We start from the raw sequence: 20,501 nt of genomic DNA, 5'->3' as shown, positions 1-20,501 counted from the left end.
GACTACGCAGCCTGTTCGTTAAAAGGGCAAAAGGCGGGAAGTCCTGCGCTCACGGGGCGGGCGGAGCCTCCACAGAGCTTGATTGACAGGCTCTGGAGCCAGTCAATGTAAATGAAACTGAAAATACTTCCAATTTCAGGGCTGATAAACAAAAAACGGCGTGGTTAAAAATATTTCACCTACCACAGCGTTGTCACATGCGAGTTTTAGAAAAAGAAAAACTCTTTGGAGCCAAGCCGTTCTTGGGACGTTTGAAGTTCCATTAAAATAAATGCTCCACACCAGGGGGTGGTACTACAGCATGTCAGCTCCCCACCATGAGGCCCATTGGCTCCGTCCAATGGGCAAGGAAAGCCCTTCTCTTTGGTCCTCAGGCCAGGGGCGCCTCCAAAAGACACTTTGTAAAACCAATTGCAATGGAGACTTTACACCACCCAACCACTGGCTCCAAAAAAGTTAACATTTTTTTCTATGAAGAAAATGCTGTGCTGGGTCATATTCTTAACCACACTTTTTTTGTGTAGGACTAAAAAGTTGACAGGCTCTGGTGCTCTTTGTCTGCCCGCACTGCGAAGGTGTGTCATTGTACAAGCGTACAACAAAATAGTGTTCAGGTGTTAGTCCTGAGTCGCTGCGACTAAGCCTCGCCACCAATGTGGGTCAACCTGACTGGCATGTTCTTGGAGCTAGGAGAAACCGTAGGTGTCCTGCACTGGTCAGCACCTCCTCCTTCCTCTTCTTCCTGCGCAGCTCCCTCCACTCCACAACAGTCTTTCACCATCTGCTGTTTAGCTGGTATGCTAATAAGTTTCAGAGCGCAGTCGAGGGCTGTGTTACTGTGCAGTACTCACCGTTTAGTTGGAGAATGTTCCGTGGAGACAGACTTCCTCCTCTGAAGCCTCCGGTCACCTCTCGGGGCATGATGACGTGAGACGGGGCTGTGTCCACTGCCCTCTGCTGGTCGGGGTGGAAAGGGCAGCCTGAAACACACAATAGTCTCATTACTCCATACAACTGGAAGATTTCCAGATTTGACAAGAAGGAGCTTTAGTCATCTCACAGTTGGGGAATTCATTGTGGTAATTGTGGATTATTGGAATAGTTGTGGGAAAGTTACAAGCTTTTAGAAAAGTTGCAATGCAGCTGATTTCACGGATTTTTGCTTGATTTTGCGTTAGTTGCGAATGCAGCATCGCGAAATCTTGGATGGACTGCTTTCCATGGAAAACATCTGCAGAAACACATTCAAGTATGGTACTGGCCCTGAGGAAGAAAAAGATTTGGACCTTCATCTTGACTTTGCCATCGTCCAAAAACAAAGAAACTAGAGAAACGCCGCGTTTATAAGCAGCAGTGCAGCTCCTCAGGCAACACACTGACAAATAGCAGACGTTTGGAAGTATCCCAGAGGCCAAATCAATGAAATTATGACTAAATGTGGGCGTTTCAGGTTTTATTAAGTCCTATACCTCTGCTCCCCAAAGTCCCAGACCTCCACTGCAGTAATCCCTCATCTGTTGTGCAGTTTTAGTGGATAAACTCCCCGAGCTGTTTATGACATTACTTAAAGCCACAATCATTCCACCGTGATCAGCAGAGACGTGCGTGCGGTGCTGATGAGGAAGGGGACAGGAGCCGACTAAACGCTGACACAGGCCTGGTACCTGCTTCTGTGTTGCTCTCACCACTCTGCATAAAGGTCCGGTTTGATTCCAGGGGCATGCATGTGCTGGTTCATAGCTTTCACCTTCACTTTTGTTTACTCGATGGAATGTGCATTGAATTCTCCAGTGGTTGAGATTGTACATGTTGGCGTCAACTTTCTCACAACTAAAGTAAATGTTCCTGATGAGATTTAGTTTTAGATTTGCACACAGTAAGGTCCAAAGCCTGAAGCAGGTGCCTCCACCTCACGTGCCTTCGCCTCGGGTCTCACTTTAGCTCCTCTTCCACTCCAGACTTTCAGACTCTCACCGCTCCACTGACTGACATCTGAGCGGTAAATGTGACCTGTTTTGTTTTCCGTGAGCATGTTCACGTGTCTGTCCCTTCTTTGCAACGTGAACTTTCAGGAGTCACCGACGCCGCCTCCTCGAAGCGCCCGTTCTCTTAAAAGGAGGCAATAACATCTCCACTTTAGTCGTTCCTACTGACGCTAAACGTTCCAGTCTTGGGCTTAGTTTAGTTTAGTCTTTAATGAAGGGACAGTGCACAGAGACAGTAAGCTCAAAGACAGATATGTTCTGTTCCAGATTATAGCTAAATAGCTAGTTTCCATCTGCAGTCCCTGGTTACATAGATAACATACAGCAACATTGTACTCAAAGTACAGGTAAAACAAATTAGGGTTGTGCCGATGGACTGATGGCTGAGCAACATCACGATGGAGAGCCACCATCGTGATGCCACGCCCCCTCCTGTCAGAAACACGCACTGGTCTTCTGTAGGCCTCGTAAACCTACAAACTTTGCAGGGATTGCACTGTAAATTAAATCACGGATATAACTAATATGCACGCTAGTGTCAGTAGCCTGTCAGAAGCCATGATGTGTTAGCCGTAATTATTAAAGTAAAGACACTGCTCTATTTCTGACACGTGGTCTCTCTCTCTGCAGCTCAGAGTTTAACAGTGCGTGGTTTTGCTTTGCTTTGTTGCGTACGGACACTTACACCGTTTTAAAATGACGAGATAGCTCTCACATCGGAGCTAGCATGGACACGCATGGGTTTAGATTATTCTCACTCAAGGTACTCTCACTCTCAGGTATTGAGGAGCCGATGACTTTACGCACAAGTTTTAACACATTTCTGTTGCAAAAGTCGTGTTCCATGACTGTGTTCAAATCATGTTTAGTTTAGATCCATTTATCCTGCAATCTCACATTTTCCTAACATAAATAGTAATATGCAGCTTCTATATAGGTTATGTAAATGTCTTTTAAAAAATGCTTATAATGAGAAATGGACGATATCATCGTCCATAACGGCCAATTAAGGGGACATCGCCCTACCCTAAAACAAATATATATATATATATATATAAAATAGCATGTGATGAATAAGCAATCAGAACAAGCCCTCTCGCTGACATTGACCCTCAGGCACATTTAATTATGCATTTCAAATGTCATAGTAAAATGTTCTCGTACATACAGCTTTGAGTGCTCCAAAGCCACTTTTTGAGTTCTACTGTGAACTGTGTTTGACATTTCAGATCCGTCAGCTCGTTCCGCTCATTTATTGCTTTATATGAGAAGGCTGATTGTGCAAAAGCAGTTTGACGTTTGGGTTTGCTACACCGCCCCCTGGCAGAGGCTCGTGTGGTTCTACTTGTCACAGCAGATAAGTACAGGATAAAATGCTTAAGAGGTGTCGGTGCAGTGATTCTATTGGCTGTACTATCGTATTAAAGCAAATCTTTGAATAGTGTCGAAATTTAACAGTCTGTATTTTCAAAGAACAATCTAAACAATATTTTGATGTTGTTGTTTTTATCATATCTAATTCCTAGCTTGATTGATTGAGCTTTTAACCATTAAAAAAAACAAGGTGAAAGTACAATTTTTACAGATACATTGCAAAAAGTAATCTTTAAATAAGTAAAATCTTTTGTTCTTGATTAGAGAGTCTAATTTCTAGACATCTGTCCACGGGGCAAGATAATTACACTTAAATTAAGCTAAAAGAAATCATCGCACTCAAAAATAGATGAAAAATATGAATTTACTTGAAATAAAAGTGCAGTTGTTTTATCTTAATTTAAGTGTAAATATCTTGCCCCATGGACAGATTTCTTGAAATTCCATCCATCCATTTTCTTCCGCTTTATCCGGGGCCGGGTCGCGGGGGCAGCAGTCTCAGCAGAGATGCCCAAACTTCCCGATCCACACACACCTCCTCCAGCTGTTCTGGGGGGACCCCGAGGCGACACCAGGCCAGCTCGGAGACATAGTCCCACCAGCGTGTCCTGGGCCTTCCACGAGGCCTCTTCCCAATAAGACATGCCTAGAACAGGGCAGGGAGGGCAGGGAGGCGACCAGGAGGCTCCGGAACAGATGCCCAAGCCACCTCAGCTGCTCCTTTCGACGTGAAGGAGCAGCAACTCTACTCCAAGCTCCTCCCGGGTAACTGAGCTCCTCACCCGATCTCGAAAGGTGCGCCCAGCCACCCTACGAAGGAAACTCATTTCAGCCGCTTTTATTCATGATCTTGTCCTTTCGGTCATTACCCAAATCCCATGACCATAGGTGAGAGTGGGAATGTAGATCGATCGGTAAATTGAGAACTTTGCCCCAGACTCAGCTCCCTCTTCACCACAACCAGATTTCTTGAAATTAGACTTTCAAATCAAAGACAATCAAAACAATCAAAATCCCCTCGAACCCATGAACTTAAACCTGGCTCTAGTCATCATTCAGATTTCATAAAGCGGTGATCTTCAATTCAACTTTTGGGAAATGCCCCGAAACAATCAGAGAAATTTCCAGTGAAATCCTGGAGGGAGCGAGACTCGAAGCTAACCGTCACTAAGTGCGACGGGAGCCATTATTATGATTATTATGATGATTATTATGATGATTATTATGCCTCCATCCTGTCACTAATTACCTTAGCTGCAAACATTACACTGACACTGACTGGCCTGTAATCGCGTCTGACCGAACAAACCGTAAAAACAGCATCTGCACACGTTTATGCTTTACTAAGTGACACGTCAAAATGGAGCCGGTGGTTAATTGGCGTTTTCTACAGCCCACTTCAACCCCTCCCGAAATGACGCCATTCATCAGGCCGCTCGGTACGTTGTCTGAAAACAGGCGCGGAGCCCGCCCCCCCTCTCCGCCGCGGCCCGTAATGAAGCGACTGAAAACGAGCCACATGAGGGAGCGGAGACGTCCCCCCGCATTCCCCCGGCCATCCATCACCCCCGCCGGCCGTCGCCACAACACATTTGTACACATTATAATGTCCATAAAAGCCCTGCCATCATAAATATACCCCAACATCCTCATCGGTAACGGGGCCCAGGGGCGTCCTTTTTCCGGGGACAAATACGCACGACTGTGGGGTTTCCGGATGAGTTTGGACACCTTTGGATTGACTCGTCATCTTGAAATGGACGGAACATGCATCATTGTGCGGATTATGGGCATTCTGTTGGGCGAGCGTTCTTGAAGTAATGTCCATGTAAGGGAAAGACTGTTGAGAGGCTCATTAGTTTTTTAATTAAAGTTGTTTTCACTTTAGCCTAAATAATGCATTAACTTAGGTGTTCATTCCTGATTAGATTTTGATCAAGCCTTGGTGGTGCTTGGAACACGATTTTCACGAAAAACCTAACCATTTTTTTTTTCCTAGCAGATATATTGCGATTCAGTTTGCAATTTTCAGATTTTGTAGATAGCCCATGTTTTATTTATCAAGCAATTGAGCATTGAGCTGTGTATACACTTCTAAAACTGCGTTACACATTATGATACTCAGTTATTACATTCATGCAACAAGATGCAAATCTGCAAGAAGCAAAGAGGTGCTTAAGGGGTTGTGAGGAAAACATGCTTTGTTTAAATCATTCTCAAACAGTCTTGGCACAAATGGTCATGTTGAAACTACTCTACTCTGTGGCCATATCGTCTTTGCTCTGCCGATCAGATCTCAAAGCTAACTTGGATGGGAGACCGTTTGGTCTAGTGACAAAGATTTGGCCCTTGTTTAGTTTTTGAATAAGGTTTTCGCATTGTTTTTTGGGTTCAAAGCTCCATATACAGTGTATAGGGCAGGGAATTAAATAATAAAAAAAGCTCTGAAATATTAAGTCCAAGACGGTAAAGTTTGGAGTCCAGATCTTTCAAGAGTGAACGAAATCCTCCTTTGGAGAAAACGTCTGCACATGTGCCCTGTGTATGTTTCTCCCATCTTTGGCCGCTGCCGTCTCCCACAAAGGAAATGACCATATATGGAATACAACATCAACTTGGTCGCCTTCTGCAGAACATGTGGATATGAAGTATGTCAGTATTTGTGAATGAAACCGCCTTGGCCGTTGCTTCCTGGATATCTCTGGCTCACTACCAACAAAACATCCCAAAATAAGCATCGTACGGGGTAAGTTTCATCTTTTTTACACTTTGACATGAAAACCAAGATGTTGAAGTAGCAAAAACGCTCCAACACTGACCACTGTGTGAAAAATCAGTGTTCTCACCAGTGTCTCGCCTAAGGCTATAAAAAGTATCAAGGCAACAGTGTCTAAAGTAGTTGTAAAATCCTGAAAAAGGCCAAATAGAAGTCGATCCGAGTTCAGTTGTAGTTTAAAAGCCACTAAAGGAATCATTTACCAACGAGTTGCACGCCGTAATAGATCAGCAGCAGTTGTATTCATGTATTCAGCATTCTCTTATATGAGCCATGTGTTCAGCAGAAGTGTAGCAAAATCGAAAAGTCATCGAAAAGAACAGGGGCTTTGAAGCTAAATCCTTAAAACATCGGGGCTTAAGAACAAATGAACACGGCAGCACACAGACCGTTATTAGGAGGGCTTATGAGATATCCGTTTACTTCAGGGCGTTCCAAGCTTGTCTGGGGTCTGCTGTGATTAGATGACACAAATGTACGGTCTTTTTTCCCCAACATGGTTTCAAATACGGTTGTAGATACAGCCTGTCCAGTGACCCAGGACTACGGCGTGATGCTGTGTTGCCGTCTGAATCCCCGCACTATCCTCCAGTAAAGCCACGAGCCGACCGCGTACATGCTCGCTAATACCTCCCACCTCCCTGTGTTGAGCTTTAGGAATATCTTTATGGACTGCACAACACTCGAGAGGACTGAGGATGGGTTTCACCGCACCATTCCAAACAAGAACAGGATTCGCTCAGTGTTTCATGGATCTTTTGGTATGGGCTATGCTATTAATCATATTTCTTTTAGGTGCCATAAAGACACTAAAAGAACTTCCAAATCTCCAGATGTGTGTCTGTTCAGCAGTGGATTTTTAAAGCAAGTGTTGCTGAAATGTTTACTTACTCCTCCCTTCGATCTGCTCCACCTGCAGCACCAGGTACCAGGATCTTTATACAGCTCAGGGGCTGAGCAGGCTGACCCACCTGACTTTTTAAACTTTTTGAACATTCAGATCATAATACAGAGTGTTTTGAATTTCTGTATGGCTGTATAGTCTATATGCTGTTTATAGATGTTCTCATCGCATTGTTTGTATTTTTAATTTCTATTATAGCGCATTGACGTGGACCATCAAATGCATACCTATACGCACCACAGTCACATTGCCCGACGTGTCACTAGTCAAAATGATAGATTTGGGAAAGACAAAGGTCCCCCTATAAAACGCATGGACATATCCATGTAAAAATTGATGTACAATGTAATTTTTTTTTACAGATATTGTTGACCTGTTTGAAATATATGTTCAAGTGATGGTATTTTTATAGGAGTGTGTTTTGGTTCCACCTATCTATTGCAGCTCTGGACCTTTATTTTCATCAAAAAATTTAGATTAAATCCCGTGAAATCATGATGAATTAGTGCATGAATTATGATTGGCCATTGTTGTGCTGCAAGCAACATGGTAAGCTAACGTGGTGTGTTCAGTGGCATTGATTTGCTTGTGTTTTGTTTTTGGTTGTAAGCTGTGTGTGCAGGTTACGAATAATATAACGTAGTCAATGTCAAAGGTTCTAATGACCGTGTGTGTGTTCTTCTTTCCCTCTGGTCACATGTATGTGTGTTGGGATAATGTTGCTAGTTGTCATTGTGTTGCTAGTTGCTGTAGAGGTAGACTCTATGGGAAGTGGATTTATGCAAGAGACATTTATTTATATATTATCTGTTTGCAAACCTTTTTTTTTTTTTTTTCTTTCCGTGATGGGTCACATATACTACAACACAAGCTGCCTGAAGTGCTTTACTTAAAAAATAACATCACAACAACAAAATCACAGGATAGAACAAGGCATGTTGAAAGTAACATTGAGAACGATTTATGCAGAGGCGGCTCAACTTGTATACATGTAGGAACGTGCAAACAAGTGGGTTTTAAGGGCGGATTTGAAGCTGCTTAGCGTCCAAACCAAACATATGACTATTACTGTCTAAAAAAGATTGTTTTTCTTAATTCAGGGGCAAAAATACTTGTTCCAGTAACAGATAATTTTACAATCTAATCAAGGGGAAATATATGAAAATTGCACTCATTTGCAGATTACCTTTAGCGGTGCATACAAATTGCAATCATTCCAACAGTGATTTTGATTTGATTGGGATTACACTTCCAACCCTCCGTACTTGATTGTGTACATCCTCTGTAATAAACCCCACCTTTGTGACTCTGTGCTTTAAGCACCTCTTTATCGACCGCACTACGCTCCCGGAGTCTATTCATAGCTAAAGCAACTGGCCTCCATTTTATTCCGTACCAAATCCATAGGGCAGGCCTGTGATCACATTTATCGACTCTCTCGAAGCCACATGCCCCCACCGCGCCTTGCTCCGGTCTCGGACGGCACCTCCCTGAGGTTAAGGCCATGGCAAGACGTCCTGATTTCGCCGGCCTCCAGAACAAATGGGGAGCGTGCACCCAGGGACTTCCGAAGCGCTCTGCAATATTCGATTTCGCGGCCTCACCGTTCCGGGCCACTGACCTTTTCAGAATAAGCAGATTGGCTCTCACCCCGGGGCCGAGCTGAGCAGATAAAGTGTGCCTTCCAGCGCCCACTCCGTGAACCCTTTAATGAGTGGAGCAAACGGACTGCGGTCCCCGGAGATGTCACCAAGCTCGACGGCGTATATTCTCCTAAACTGACTTTATGTGAGCTTTTAATCGTGTTATTAACATTGTTCCCTCATGGAAAAGGGGGGGTTTGTTTCATATTAGCTTTGATTACAGCACATTAAGCAGTAAGCTTCTGCAATGTCCAAAGATCCAGTGTTGCAACAACTTTTTCTGTTCTTTTGATATGCGCAAAACCTCGCGCAAATCAATTCTCAATGGGGGTAAGATCTGGACTCCGTGTCGGCTGATCCATCCAACCACTCTTTCAAAAGCCCCATTTGAGCCCCATGAATCCTGGCGTTGTCATCTTGGAATACGCTCGTGCCGCCAGGGAAGAAGAAATCCATGGATGGAAAACCTGGTCATTCATTATATTCAGGTCATGGGCTGATTCTCTGGGCACATTGTGTTGCTGAACCTCGACCTCATCAACTGCAGCAGACAACTTAATTAGACGTGTTCAGATCTTGTCTGTGTCCGAATTGTCTTCCAAGCACAGTTTGTGTATTTGACTACAGGACTACAGAATGCTTTTTAATGCCATAAATGCAGAAAAAAAATCTGCACATGTCATCAAACAGAGGAAAGAGACAAAGCAGGCAAAACCATAATTTGAGTATTTACCTTCTACATACAAAATGTATGAGCAGTGTCAAAATTTTCCAATACATTTAGCTTTAAGTAATTAAATTGAATTTAATCAAATTGAATGTCATTGGAAAGCATTAAAAGTCATTAAATTGATCAAAAATCAAGGATGTTGATTTTTAATTAATTTAATGACTTTTAATGCTTTCCAATGCCCTGCGTGAACCCTAATTTTCCACAGGGCACCAGACACTGTGTTGCAGATTCATAAAAAAAAAATCATCTCTCGTCTTTGTCACGGCAGTATTTTGCAGACACACACATTAAAGTTAAATGTGCTTTATTTGTCATTATGCAACAACTGTACAACAAAATTTGGGCTCTGCATTTGACCCATCCTGGGGCAACCTCATCTCCAGAGGTGGAGCCAGGCTGATGGTCAGAATCACCTGGCTGGTGGATTCACCTATTGTACATGTTTTTAGTGGTCGGAGAAACCAGAGTAACCAGAGGAAACCTACACAGATACAGGGAGACCCCACACAGAAAGACCCCGTCCAGATGGGAATCGAACCCGGGACCTTTTAGCTATGAAGCATGAGCGCTAACCACTGCACTACCACACATTATAGTACAAGAAACACGATATTTAAATTCAGATATCTACAATCTGTAGCTCATCCCCTTTAAAAAAAAAATATATATTTGAGCTTCCCCATGCAGTTGAGTGTTTTAAAAATAATGCAAATGGTTTTCATTTAGTTCAATAAAAGGTGAGACGTACTGAGCCACTCAATACAAGTCTTTGCTCAGTTTGTCTAAAACTTTCACATTAAACTTTACTGTGTTAATTTAACAGCATCATCTGCACAAACCTGCGCACTGAACTGTTGGCAGATTTGGGAAGTCGTTAATTTATAGGGAGAATATGGGTCCAAGTACGGAGCCCTGAGGAACTCCAACCTGGCAGTCTAGAGCAGACTGTGACACAAAAAAAGTTTGATTTAGCAAGTATGATTTAATGTTTAATGTTCATGTTCAGAAAAATTTTGTTAGATTGGACAATAGAATTATGTCCGTATCATGAAAAAACTGCCCCAACAGCAGGCGAGGGATGCACTGATCCGATACTACTGATCAGATATTGGAGCCAATGCTGGAAAAATACAATATCAGGTATCGACTACAAATAGCTGACACTGAACCAACACCTGTTTTGGCTCTCACCATTTTAAAAACATAATTTCCCCGAAAAAAATCTAAGTGAACATTTACTTGCTGTACCTCATTTTGAAGCTCCGAACCTGGAGAATCAAATCACTGAGTTAGTTGTAACCACCACAAACATATTTTTATTGCTGCACGAAATGCTGCAAATAGCAACAGTATGCTAATGCTAGTAGCAACATGCTTGTGCTAGCAGCAACTAATCAAAGCTGCCACAGATATGATGATTGGATCACCTAATGCACAGGTGTCAAACAGGCGGCCCCTGGTAGAGCATAAATTCAAAAAATGTCCAAAAAAAAAAAGTCTCCAGCCCATTCCTGCACGGAGTTATGTATTTTTGCATCTCAGCTGTGGCTACCCTGGGGCAGACTGGCGGTAACTTACCACCATCGAGAGTGAATGAATAATGACTACAATGTAGCACTTTGAGAAACGTGTGACACAGGCTGATAGAACACAATGAATATAAGCTGCTGACCAGGTCTGGACCTTGTCGTCACATATGGCCTGTCCACAACTGTGTCCTCTGTTGGCTGTCTCTGACCATTACTGCGTGTTTTTTAATGTCACCGGTTTGATACAGCGAAAGTCCTCGGCAAAAACTGTGAAGAAATGTAATTTCACCCCTGAAGTGGCTGCAAAATGTATTGATGCTTTACAACAAATTCCTCCAGTGACTTTACCTGCTAACTGTGATTTTATTGTTGACAATTTTAGCAGTAAACTACTCATTGCCCTCAATACAGTTGCACCATTCAAACTTAAAAAGATTAATCCTAAACCCCTTCCGCCCCGGAGAAACGAGGAGCTAAAGCAACTCAAGAAATTGCAGGAAGGCCGAGAGGAGATGGAGGAAAAGCAAAATAACGATAAATTATCAAATATTCTGAGCTCAACAAAGACCTACAATACAGCAATAAGAAATGCGACAAATACATTATTTTCCACAATAGTCACCTATCATAAAAATCCTATTCTCAACAATAAAAAATGTTTAAAACCCTGATTTAAACAAAACTCCTTTTAACCCCACAGATGCCCTCTGTGAGGCGTTTGCAGACCACTTCAGAGGAAAGATAGACACTATCAGATGTAATATTTTATCTACCCAAAGTAACACGGTTCTGAATACATCTGATGGTCTATTTGTTCCAGAGGAAACACTGGACAGTTTTGTCCTGGTTAATGCTGAGATGCTTGATGAAGTTTTTTCTTCAGTGAGGCCCACCACATGTCTAAAGGACCCGGTCCCCACGCCGTTTTTTCAAACATTTTATGGATCTTTTAGAGATAAGCTTTTACACATGAGGAATTGCTCTCTTCAGACGGGGGTCTTCCCTGCTGCGTTTAAAGGGGCGGTGGTGAGGCCCCTGCTGAAGAAGAGCAATTTGGACTGTAGTGATCTTAACAATTTCAGACCAGTATAACTTCAACATTTTTAAGCAAAATCTTAGAAAAACTTGTCTTTATCCAACTTAATGATAGATTACTGAACATAATGTCCTTGAGAAATTCCAGATGGCTTTAGGGTAAACCACAACACCGAGACTGCACCTCTTAAAGACTTTAAATGACTTTAAATTCAATTATGACTCACAGAAGGTCACATTGTTGGTTCTCCTTGATCTGAGCGCTGCCTTCGATACAGTCGACAACTCCGGTGCTGTCCACAAATGGTTTACTTCCTACCTCACAGACAGGATTTTAGGCCCAGTGCTTTTTAACCTGTATATGCTCCCTCTTGGTGATGTCATCAGGAGACACGGGGTCAACTTTCACAGTTATGCTGATGATACACAGTTATACATCTCCATGTCTCCTGATGACACCAGGCCAATAGATGCACTTTTTAACTGCATTTTAATTATCAAATTCTGGATGGCAGAAAACGTTTTCCAGCTTAACCAGGACAAAACTGAAGTTTTAATCATCGGTCCTGAGGCCCAGAGAGAGAAACTTTTACCCAAACTACAGTCACTGTCTATTAATCCTTCCTCACAGGTGAAGAACCTGGGTGTAATCTTTGACTCTGAGCTGACTTTGATTCCACACATTAAGAATATCACAAAGATAGGTTTTTACCATCTAAAGAACATAGCCAGAGTCCGCCCCATTCTCTCTCGGGTCAACACGGAGACGCTAATGCATGCTTTTTATCACCAGTCGTATCGACTACTGTAATGCCCTGCTTTCTGGTCTTCCCAAAAAGAGGATCTCAGGTCTACAACTTTTACAAAGTTCAGCAGCTCGTGTCCTGACGAAAACCAGGAGGCGGGACCACATTACACCGGTTTTAGAATCGCTGCATTGGCTCCCCGTGTGTTTCAGGATCGATTTTAATGTTCTTTTAATGTTTTTTAAATGGCTTAATGGTCTTGGTCCTTGTTATCTTTCAGAACTGCTTTTACCCTATGAACCTTCATGGCCCCTTCGCTCCTCGGGCAGGGGTCTCCGAGTTATTCCTAAAGTAAAGAAAAAGACTCACGGCAAGGCATCTTTCCAATATTACAGCCCTCGCCTCTGGAACGACCTGAGGAGGAGCTCAGGGCTGCAGAGAATGAAAATGTTTTTAAGAGCAGCTCAAGACCCACCTTTTTAGCTTAGCTTTTAACTGACATTTGTTTATTTAATCCTAATATATAATATATATGGGAGGTTGTGCGAGGCGTATTGTTTTAAAGGGACTAGATGCAAGTTAGTCATTTTATGCTCACTATCACCTCAGTTCTTGTGCGTAACTGCACCTTCTATATTAAGCTTGTGCATGACGGCACTTCGGACCCGAATTAACACCTTTTTGAGTGACAGTGCAGGATTTTAGAGGCAGTTGTGGTGGATAAGGCTGAGCTCATTCTACACATTAGGACATGGCTGGAACATTTAGGGGGATGAAAATACTTAGTTTTAACATTTTTAAACTCTGCATAGTCCCTTTAACTGTTGTAATCTATAAAGCACTTTGTGATACCGTTCGGTATGAAAAGCGTTTTATAATTGATTGATTGGGCCACAGTCCTTTACAATATATGTGGCCCGCGATCAGCAGTGGGGGCTGAATTTCAGCCCATGACCCAAACGAGTTAGACACTCCTGACCTAGTGAGATTAAATAACCACTGCTGGAGCGGCCAAGTGTTTGTAGTTTACTTTATGAAATGCTGTTAAAGAATAACTGATATTAAATATATGTCAAGTATTAAAGATCAGATCACTTTATGTAAGCCTTTTATACTAATGACAACCAAAATAGCCAAGGATATATGATGCTAGTTTACAGATTACGCTTAATTGATAATTGATATGCAACGTCTCATAAGACTTTATTGCTCTCAAACTGGAGAAAAGAGGACCATTCACTTTTTCACTCACAGCAAGACACAAGTAAGTCTCTTGGTATCGTAAGTAAGTCTCTTGGTATTGGTTAATATCGAATATCGGCTACTGTACTACTATAATAGCCGATAGTAGACTACGGCTACGATACTCAAACCCCCGGAATCGGTAGCAAAAAAAACTAGATCAGTGAATCTCTAAACAGGAAAACTATCCAAATGTTTTCCATCAGAGTTGAGGTTATGATAGCCTACTCTTTCAATTTGACGACTTTGAAAACCTCACCTAAAATATAGACCTTTAAAGAAGGCAGCATCACCAGACGGGGTTCGATACAATTTCAGCACTCAAGTTGCCTCCACTATGAATTTAGTCTTGCTCATGGGTCTCAATTATTCTTTGTATTTTTTAGCCACATTTAACCTGCTTCATCTCCTCTGTCCCAAAAAAGAATGCTTTCAGCCGACTTATTATTCAAATGAAATGAAAGTGAAATACTATGGCTGCACGACTCATTCACCACCTTTAGCAAATCGCAAACGCGGCAACTATTTGGGTGCTCTGCAGACTGCAAAATGAATTGTCTCCTTATTAGAAAACCCTGTTGTTAGGAACTACACAAACAAATTAATAGATTTTTCCAAACGTACGTACAAAAGCCTAGAGAAAGCATAAGAGAGAATATAACATGGCATTGCAATGAGGGCAGGACTGCGGTATAGGACCCATCTCTGGGGCTTATCTGTGGCCTGCAGGAGAGGAGCGCTGTTCAGTGGCACCGATCCTGTTTGTTTGCCCTGTCAGTCACGCTCAGAGCAGCAAAGAGTCACGGAGATCAGCAAACACTGCAGCAGGGGCTGTGGTATGTGGCGGGAAATGCATGTGCCATCTGCAGTTTTCAGTCAGGGACACACGGACCGACCAATTACACATAATGAATTCATATCATGCATGTTTAGATACTGGGAGGCCCAGGCAAACTGGAAATGCAGAGAAATGCTGAGCTTTGGAGTTGAGCAGGGGTGTATCTGTGGGGGGGACAGTAGTACCCCGGGCCACCCCAGGAATCTGACTTCCCCAAGTGCCACTCAATTCGAAAAGGGGAGTATATTGGGAGTCAGAATAGGCACTTCACTGACTGTTTTTGGCTAACTTCCTCTTGGCCAGTGTAGGGTGATGACGACTTTCTCCTCCTCTCTCGGCACAGCTGCTTTTTTTGCCTTTTTCTGCAAACTGCATTTGTGGTTTCTGATACCTTTGCACGTCTTTGGCACATTTTTGTCAGGTTTGGTGGATTTTTTTTTACTGCAAAGAGTCCATAATGGTCCTGAAGAAAGCAGCTTTTTAAAAGTAAACAGCAGCTTATCAGCTTCACCCATTTGAGACCTACAAATGTCTTCTTCTGAGACACTGAAGAGGCCTCAAGAAGCCCCCACACCAGCAGCACAGTGGAGTCGTCACAACTGGTGCTACAGGAAACAAGGACGGGACAAACGAGGAGGTATCCAGGCGAGACTCACAGCTAAGCCACACATGCCTTTTATTGTTCTGGCTAATGGACGTTCACTGGAGAATAAAACATATTTACTGCTAAGCTCTTCCCAGAAGATGGTGAAAGACTGTTGTGGAGCGGAGGGAGCTGCGCAAGAGGAAGGTGGAGGTGGAGCTGACCAGTGCAGGACACCACGCTCTGAAACAAACCCAGGAGGCAGTGCATCATTTCAGAGGATCAGAGGAGACTGAAGGCCGCCAGCCAGGTTTCCTCCGGGTGCTACGGTTTCCCCGACTTCCAAAAACATACTGGTCAGGTTGACCCACAGAGGTGGCGTGGCTCAGTCACAGTGGCTCAGGACTAACACCTGAACACTATTTCGTTGTACGCTTGTACAATGACATATAAAGCACTTACTTACTTAAACTACAATGAAAAAATTAATAATCCACAAACAAAAGATACAATTAAAATCAAGCAGTGTGCCTTTAAAAATGTTGAGAATTTGAAGCTATTTAAAAAAAAAAATAACCTTAGCTTTTAGTTTTCAGGTAAAAACATCTACATTGAAAAACACAAAGACTCTTCTGGAGAAATATTAAAAATAAAATATTAATAATTACACATTCTGCATAAAAGTGATTACCATGTTGTAAGTAACTAGATTTATTTCTTTATTTCAACGAGACCCGACTAACTCTTGATAGGAAAAACAAAAAGAACATTCTGCCCATTGGTTTAATTAAATTATCCAAAAATACACAAGCACACTAAAAATATGTGGTTAAGGAGACACTTGAAAGATATATTGAAGACATGCCCCAGTCCTGGTGCCATTGTTGAATTACTGATAGGCTTTTTCCAACACGCCTTCAAATGCTTTTCAACTGCAGAAAAGGGGACTGTAGTTTTTGACATGCTCCTACCTCAGTCCACAATGGGAGCTGTCTTAATGCTTGCTGTAGAGATTTCTCGCTCTTAAAATAAAGTGAGAGAAGTATGCAGGAGGCCATGAGGTGAACACTGTGGACAAAGACTCCTTTTTGATGGTGTTTACAAAGTTATTCAGAAGTGCCAAGCCAAAGATGAGAGCAAATAAGTTGCTGAAAGGCAAACTATAAAGGTGAGCAAACTTTGGCTAGTGCTAGCGGTTAGCAATCTGTTATACTTTTAAAGTTTTAAAACTTACAGAAAGTGACACACCTGTTGATTGACTCCTTAAGTTATGCAAATGTTTACCACCCCACGATGTCAATCATGCACTAGTCTGGAGAATGGAACAGCTGAGATGAGGGCATTAAATACAGCTACCATAAAGGCTGTCAGGAGGATCTTTAACAGCAGCCTCATTGAGTTATTATATGCAACTGTGAGCCTCTGCAAGCTGGACGTTTTAAAACTTCGCCACAGCTGTGCAGGGTACAGAGGAGAACAAAAAGCTTTCAACAAATTAAGTTTGACATCCACAGAACACTAGAACTTCCTGACCAACATGTTCGATTGTCCATACACACCTGCCTGTGCATGTCCCGGTCATCAGTAAGGTCACTACAGATATAATGACCCAAATACTTCCTCTCATTTGTGACGTTAAGAACACTGCAACACAGGGTATACTCAGGGAATGTTAGAGACCTATCAGCATTGGTTCTCACAATCATTATATTGCTTTTCGTAGCGTTATATCTAATATCATTATCACAGCCATATTGTGAACAGATATTCAGGAGATGCTGGTCCTCCAGTCCTGCGACACATCCAGTCTTACAATTATTGAGCTGTACAGATAATCCATGTAAATATTAAAGGCTAGTGGGGACAGAATCCCACCCTGCCTGACCTCACCCCATTTCACCTGCATGGTCTGTTGTGAGTACCGGAAGATAAAAATTCTAATGAGATAAGCTAAAGTCTCAGCAAAAGCCAAGTTACTCTTTAAGCAATTAAACAATTTATAATATTAATTCCGCCAGAATGTTGAAGAATGTTGTCCAAGTTACAACTGAAAGGAGGCAGGAGGTCTCGACTGGACAGAAGAAGACCGTTTTCAACACAGAATTGTATAAACTCAATTTACCTACCAATCATGTACAAGACCCACAGAAAATTTAGGTCTATGTCTATGTCAACACGAAACCCACCAAAAGAAAGATTAGACTCTCTTCTTTCATCTAAAAAGAAAGTTTGTTTGTACCTCTTCCAATTTTTTAGTAATCGTCCATAGAAAATAGGTGAAATCACCCAAAATGCTGTTTTCTGACCAAAAAGCTGAGAAAGAGCATTGCTGCCACCTAATGTCACTAGGTGGCAGCATTAGGCAGCACAACTAACATCTTAACACCAGACATGCTCAAGGCTTTGCTGCAGCTGTTCCCGTTGAAAAACCTAATTGACGTCTATAGACGTCATTGGCAGTCAATGTTCGGATTTCAATTGCTATCTATAGAGGTCATTGGCAGTCAATGAGTTAAATGCTTGACAAACAATGATTTAGCATCAGAAATACCGGCATTCATGTCCCCAACTATAAAGATGCACGAGCAGTCAATATCCTGGATAAATGTCACAATATTTGCAAGTCTGCTTATGTACTCAACCTCATTTTGCACACTTTCATACGGAGTATATATATGCTCAAATATCAAACTTGCCACCGCTATGATTGATTTCAAGGCCAACTGTCCAGCCAACCCCCAGTCTGAGCACCCTCACCATGTTGTCAATATTTCCTATGCCACAAGACCCTGGTATTATGCCTTTGACATGTTTAGTGTTTAAGTCAGTTGTGGACTCTCCAGCCCCATGGAAGTCCTGGTGTATACTATTTAGTCCTGCAAGGTCTTGTTTGGCCAAAAACGTAGAAGCTTGTCCACATCAATACGGCCCTCTGTCCCCTTCACTTTGTCCAACACACAGACCACGTGCATTATAAGAGACAACAGAAAAAGTCATTACAGCTGATCATTGCGCACGCACTTCATTAAGCATTAGCAGTGCCACTCTCCACAGTAGCGCCAGCAAGTTCTATTGGCTGAGAATCATGCACAGTCCCACGCTGACCATACAGAGTGCCAACAGCCCTGCACACTTCGAAGTAACGACACACATAGCTACTGGCTGGCCATAAGTCTGGGTCATACATGAATGAGTTGAAACTATTTTCCTGCACACGATTGTCTGTCTTAGCTAAATATCCACTCAAAGTGTCAGCGTCGCAAACACGCTCACCAGCTTAGATGTTACAGCCTTGATGGCTCCAACAGTGCTTGCCCCAGTCCTGCAGGAAGTCTTGCAGGAACTTGTTGATCTGTGAGCGGCTGTGGCACATGTTTCAGGCAGCCACCTTCTTTGACCACAGCAGACCACGCCTGGGTCAAAGCACGAGCAGACTTTTCCACCGCCGGCTCGGCAGTTGCACCTGGAGGGTTCTCACACACCACTGGTCCCGACATTCAAGAAATCAGCTTGTGTGAATCATAGTCCTCAGAACCAATTTTGGTAGATGGCTGGATTTGCTCCTCAGCCGCAATCCTCATGGCCACAACTTCTCGGCTATGTTTCTCTATTCTGCTGAGAAGTGCGGAAGCATCCATACTACCAAATCCAACAAGCGGTAGTTCATGCAAATGACCAAGAACTTTTCAACATGCCTTGATATTGTTTTTGTGTGCCCTTGTCCGCAACATTACGCACAGTGGTATTAGGGCAGACCTCAAAGAGGATTCGTTTTGATTCTTCAATCCACTCCGATGAGAAATGTCTCGTTGCCAGCATGGTTACTAGAAAGTTTAACAACTCATCCTCAACAATCATCCTGCTGCATGAGGTTTTATAAATGTCTTTTTCACAGCGGCTTGTGCCATCTCTGCTGGGTCCATCATTACATCAAGTATCCTATGATGACGTTTAAATAAATATTTTAGTGAGACACGGCGAACTCCCTATAAGAATAATACAAGGACAGGAAACTGCATCATGTTGCAGAGCCTTTTGGCCCTGTGTAGACTACAGAGGAATGCAGGATTTGACACTAGAGCTGTTAAAGGGACTATACAGAGTCTAAAAATGGTAAAATTATCTAATTTCCTCCCCCTAAATGTTCCAACAATGTCCTTATGTGTAGTATGAGCCTCTAGTCACTTTATTTCGGAAGTTTGTGTCGCCGCTGCCATGAATTGTGCCCGTCCCTTCACTCCTATTAGTTTACACAGGACTGGAGGAGTCCAGAGAAAATCAGTTCTCCACGGACACAAAGCTGTTTTTAGGCTGCACAGAGAAACAGTGCAGTGTTGAACATTGGACATTTTACACAAATGAATCTACAGGGTGTCAGATTTCAGCTGAAAACATTTTCCCTTGATCTCCGCCTAATGAGACGGACTTCGCGCTAGATCGGAAGAGTCATTACATAAGTGCCGATCTGTGATAAAAAGTGTGCGGGGCGGAATAAGGTGAATAACAATTGTTGCTATTAAAGCATGTTGAGGAAGTTAAAGCATGGATAACCTTGAAATTCTTTCACTTCAATCAAAAAAAAGACGCAAGTTCCTGTATATTGATGTTGCACCAAACAAATCACTGACAATACCCAGGCGTATTGTACATGCTTGATGGGGGAAACCAAATTACTCAAGAAGGAAAACCCATCTGGAGAACGAGAAAACCTGCACAATTCAAGGTCACATATGGAATTGCACCACACGCCAACCACGGGGAAAAAGAAATGAATACTGAAATAAGCATTCGGCCGCGTCCTGGGTGAAACAGTAATAAATGGTATGCCTCTTGATGATAAAGACATTTCAGATCTCCCATGTGTTGCCAGAAGAGTGCTGCGACAGCCTGCTCAAGGTTTTGGGCTGGCTGCGAGTGTGCACGTCAACATTCACATGCACGCACACACACACTCACCCTCACAGGACTGGAGTGAGCCTGCCGTCTGTCAGATCCGAGCTTCTACACTTGGCACAGATTAGCTCAATATGTGCAAAGTCAATACAAAGTGAATTATTTAAAAAGAGCTCACCGTCTTTGCCAGTAATACCTTCTGCCGTATGCTGTTTGAAAG

At 42.7% G+C, this 20,501-nt stretch overlaps 1 protein-coding gene across 1 annotated transcript in view; it reads right to left on the bottom strand.

Annotated features, from left to right (window-relative positions):
• Window positions 1–20,501, bottom strand: part of nphp4 (nephronophthisis 4) — a gene marked incomplete at its 3' end in the record, with an annotated part of 350,376 nt that overhangs the window by 61,534 nt on the left and 268,341 nt on the right. The window contains exon 18 of the mRNA XM_079557985.1: window positions 852–980. Coding sequence (XP_079414111.1) covers window positions 852–980 — 129 coding nt within the window. The remainder of the gene's footprint in view (window positions 1–851; window positions 981–20,501) is intronic.

Source organism: Gobius niger (genome assembly GCF_951799975.1).
Source record: "Gobius niger genome assembly, chromosome: 6".
Taxonomy (NCBI): Eukaryota; Metazoa; Chordata; class Actinopteri; order Gobiiformes; family Gobiidae; genus Gobius; species Gobius niger.
The sequence above is the reverse complement of the archived record's forward strand: the minus strand, read 5'-3'. Positions and strand labels throughout refer to the sequence as shown.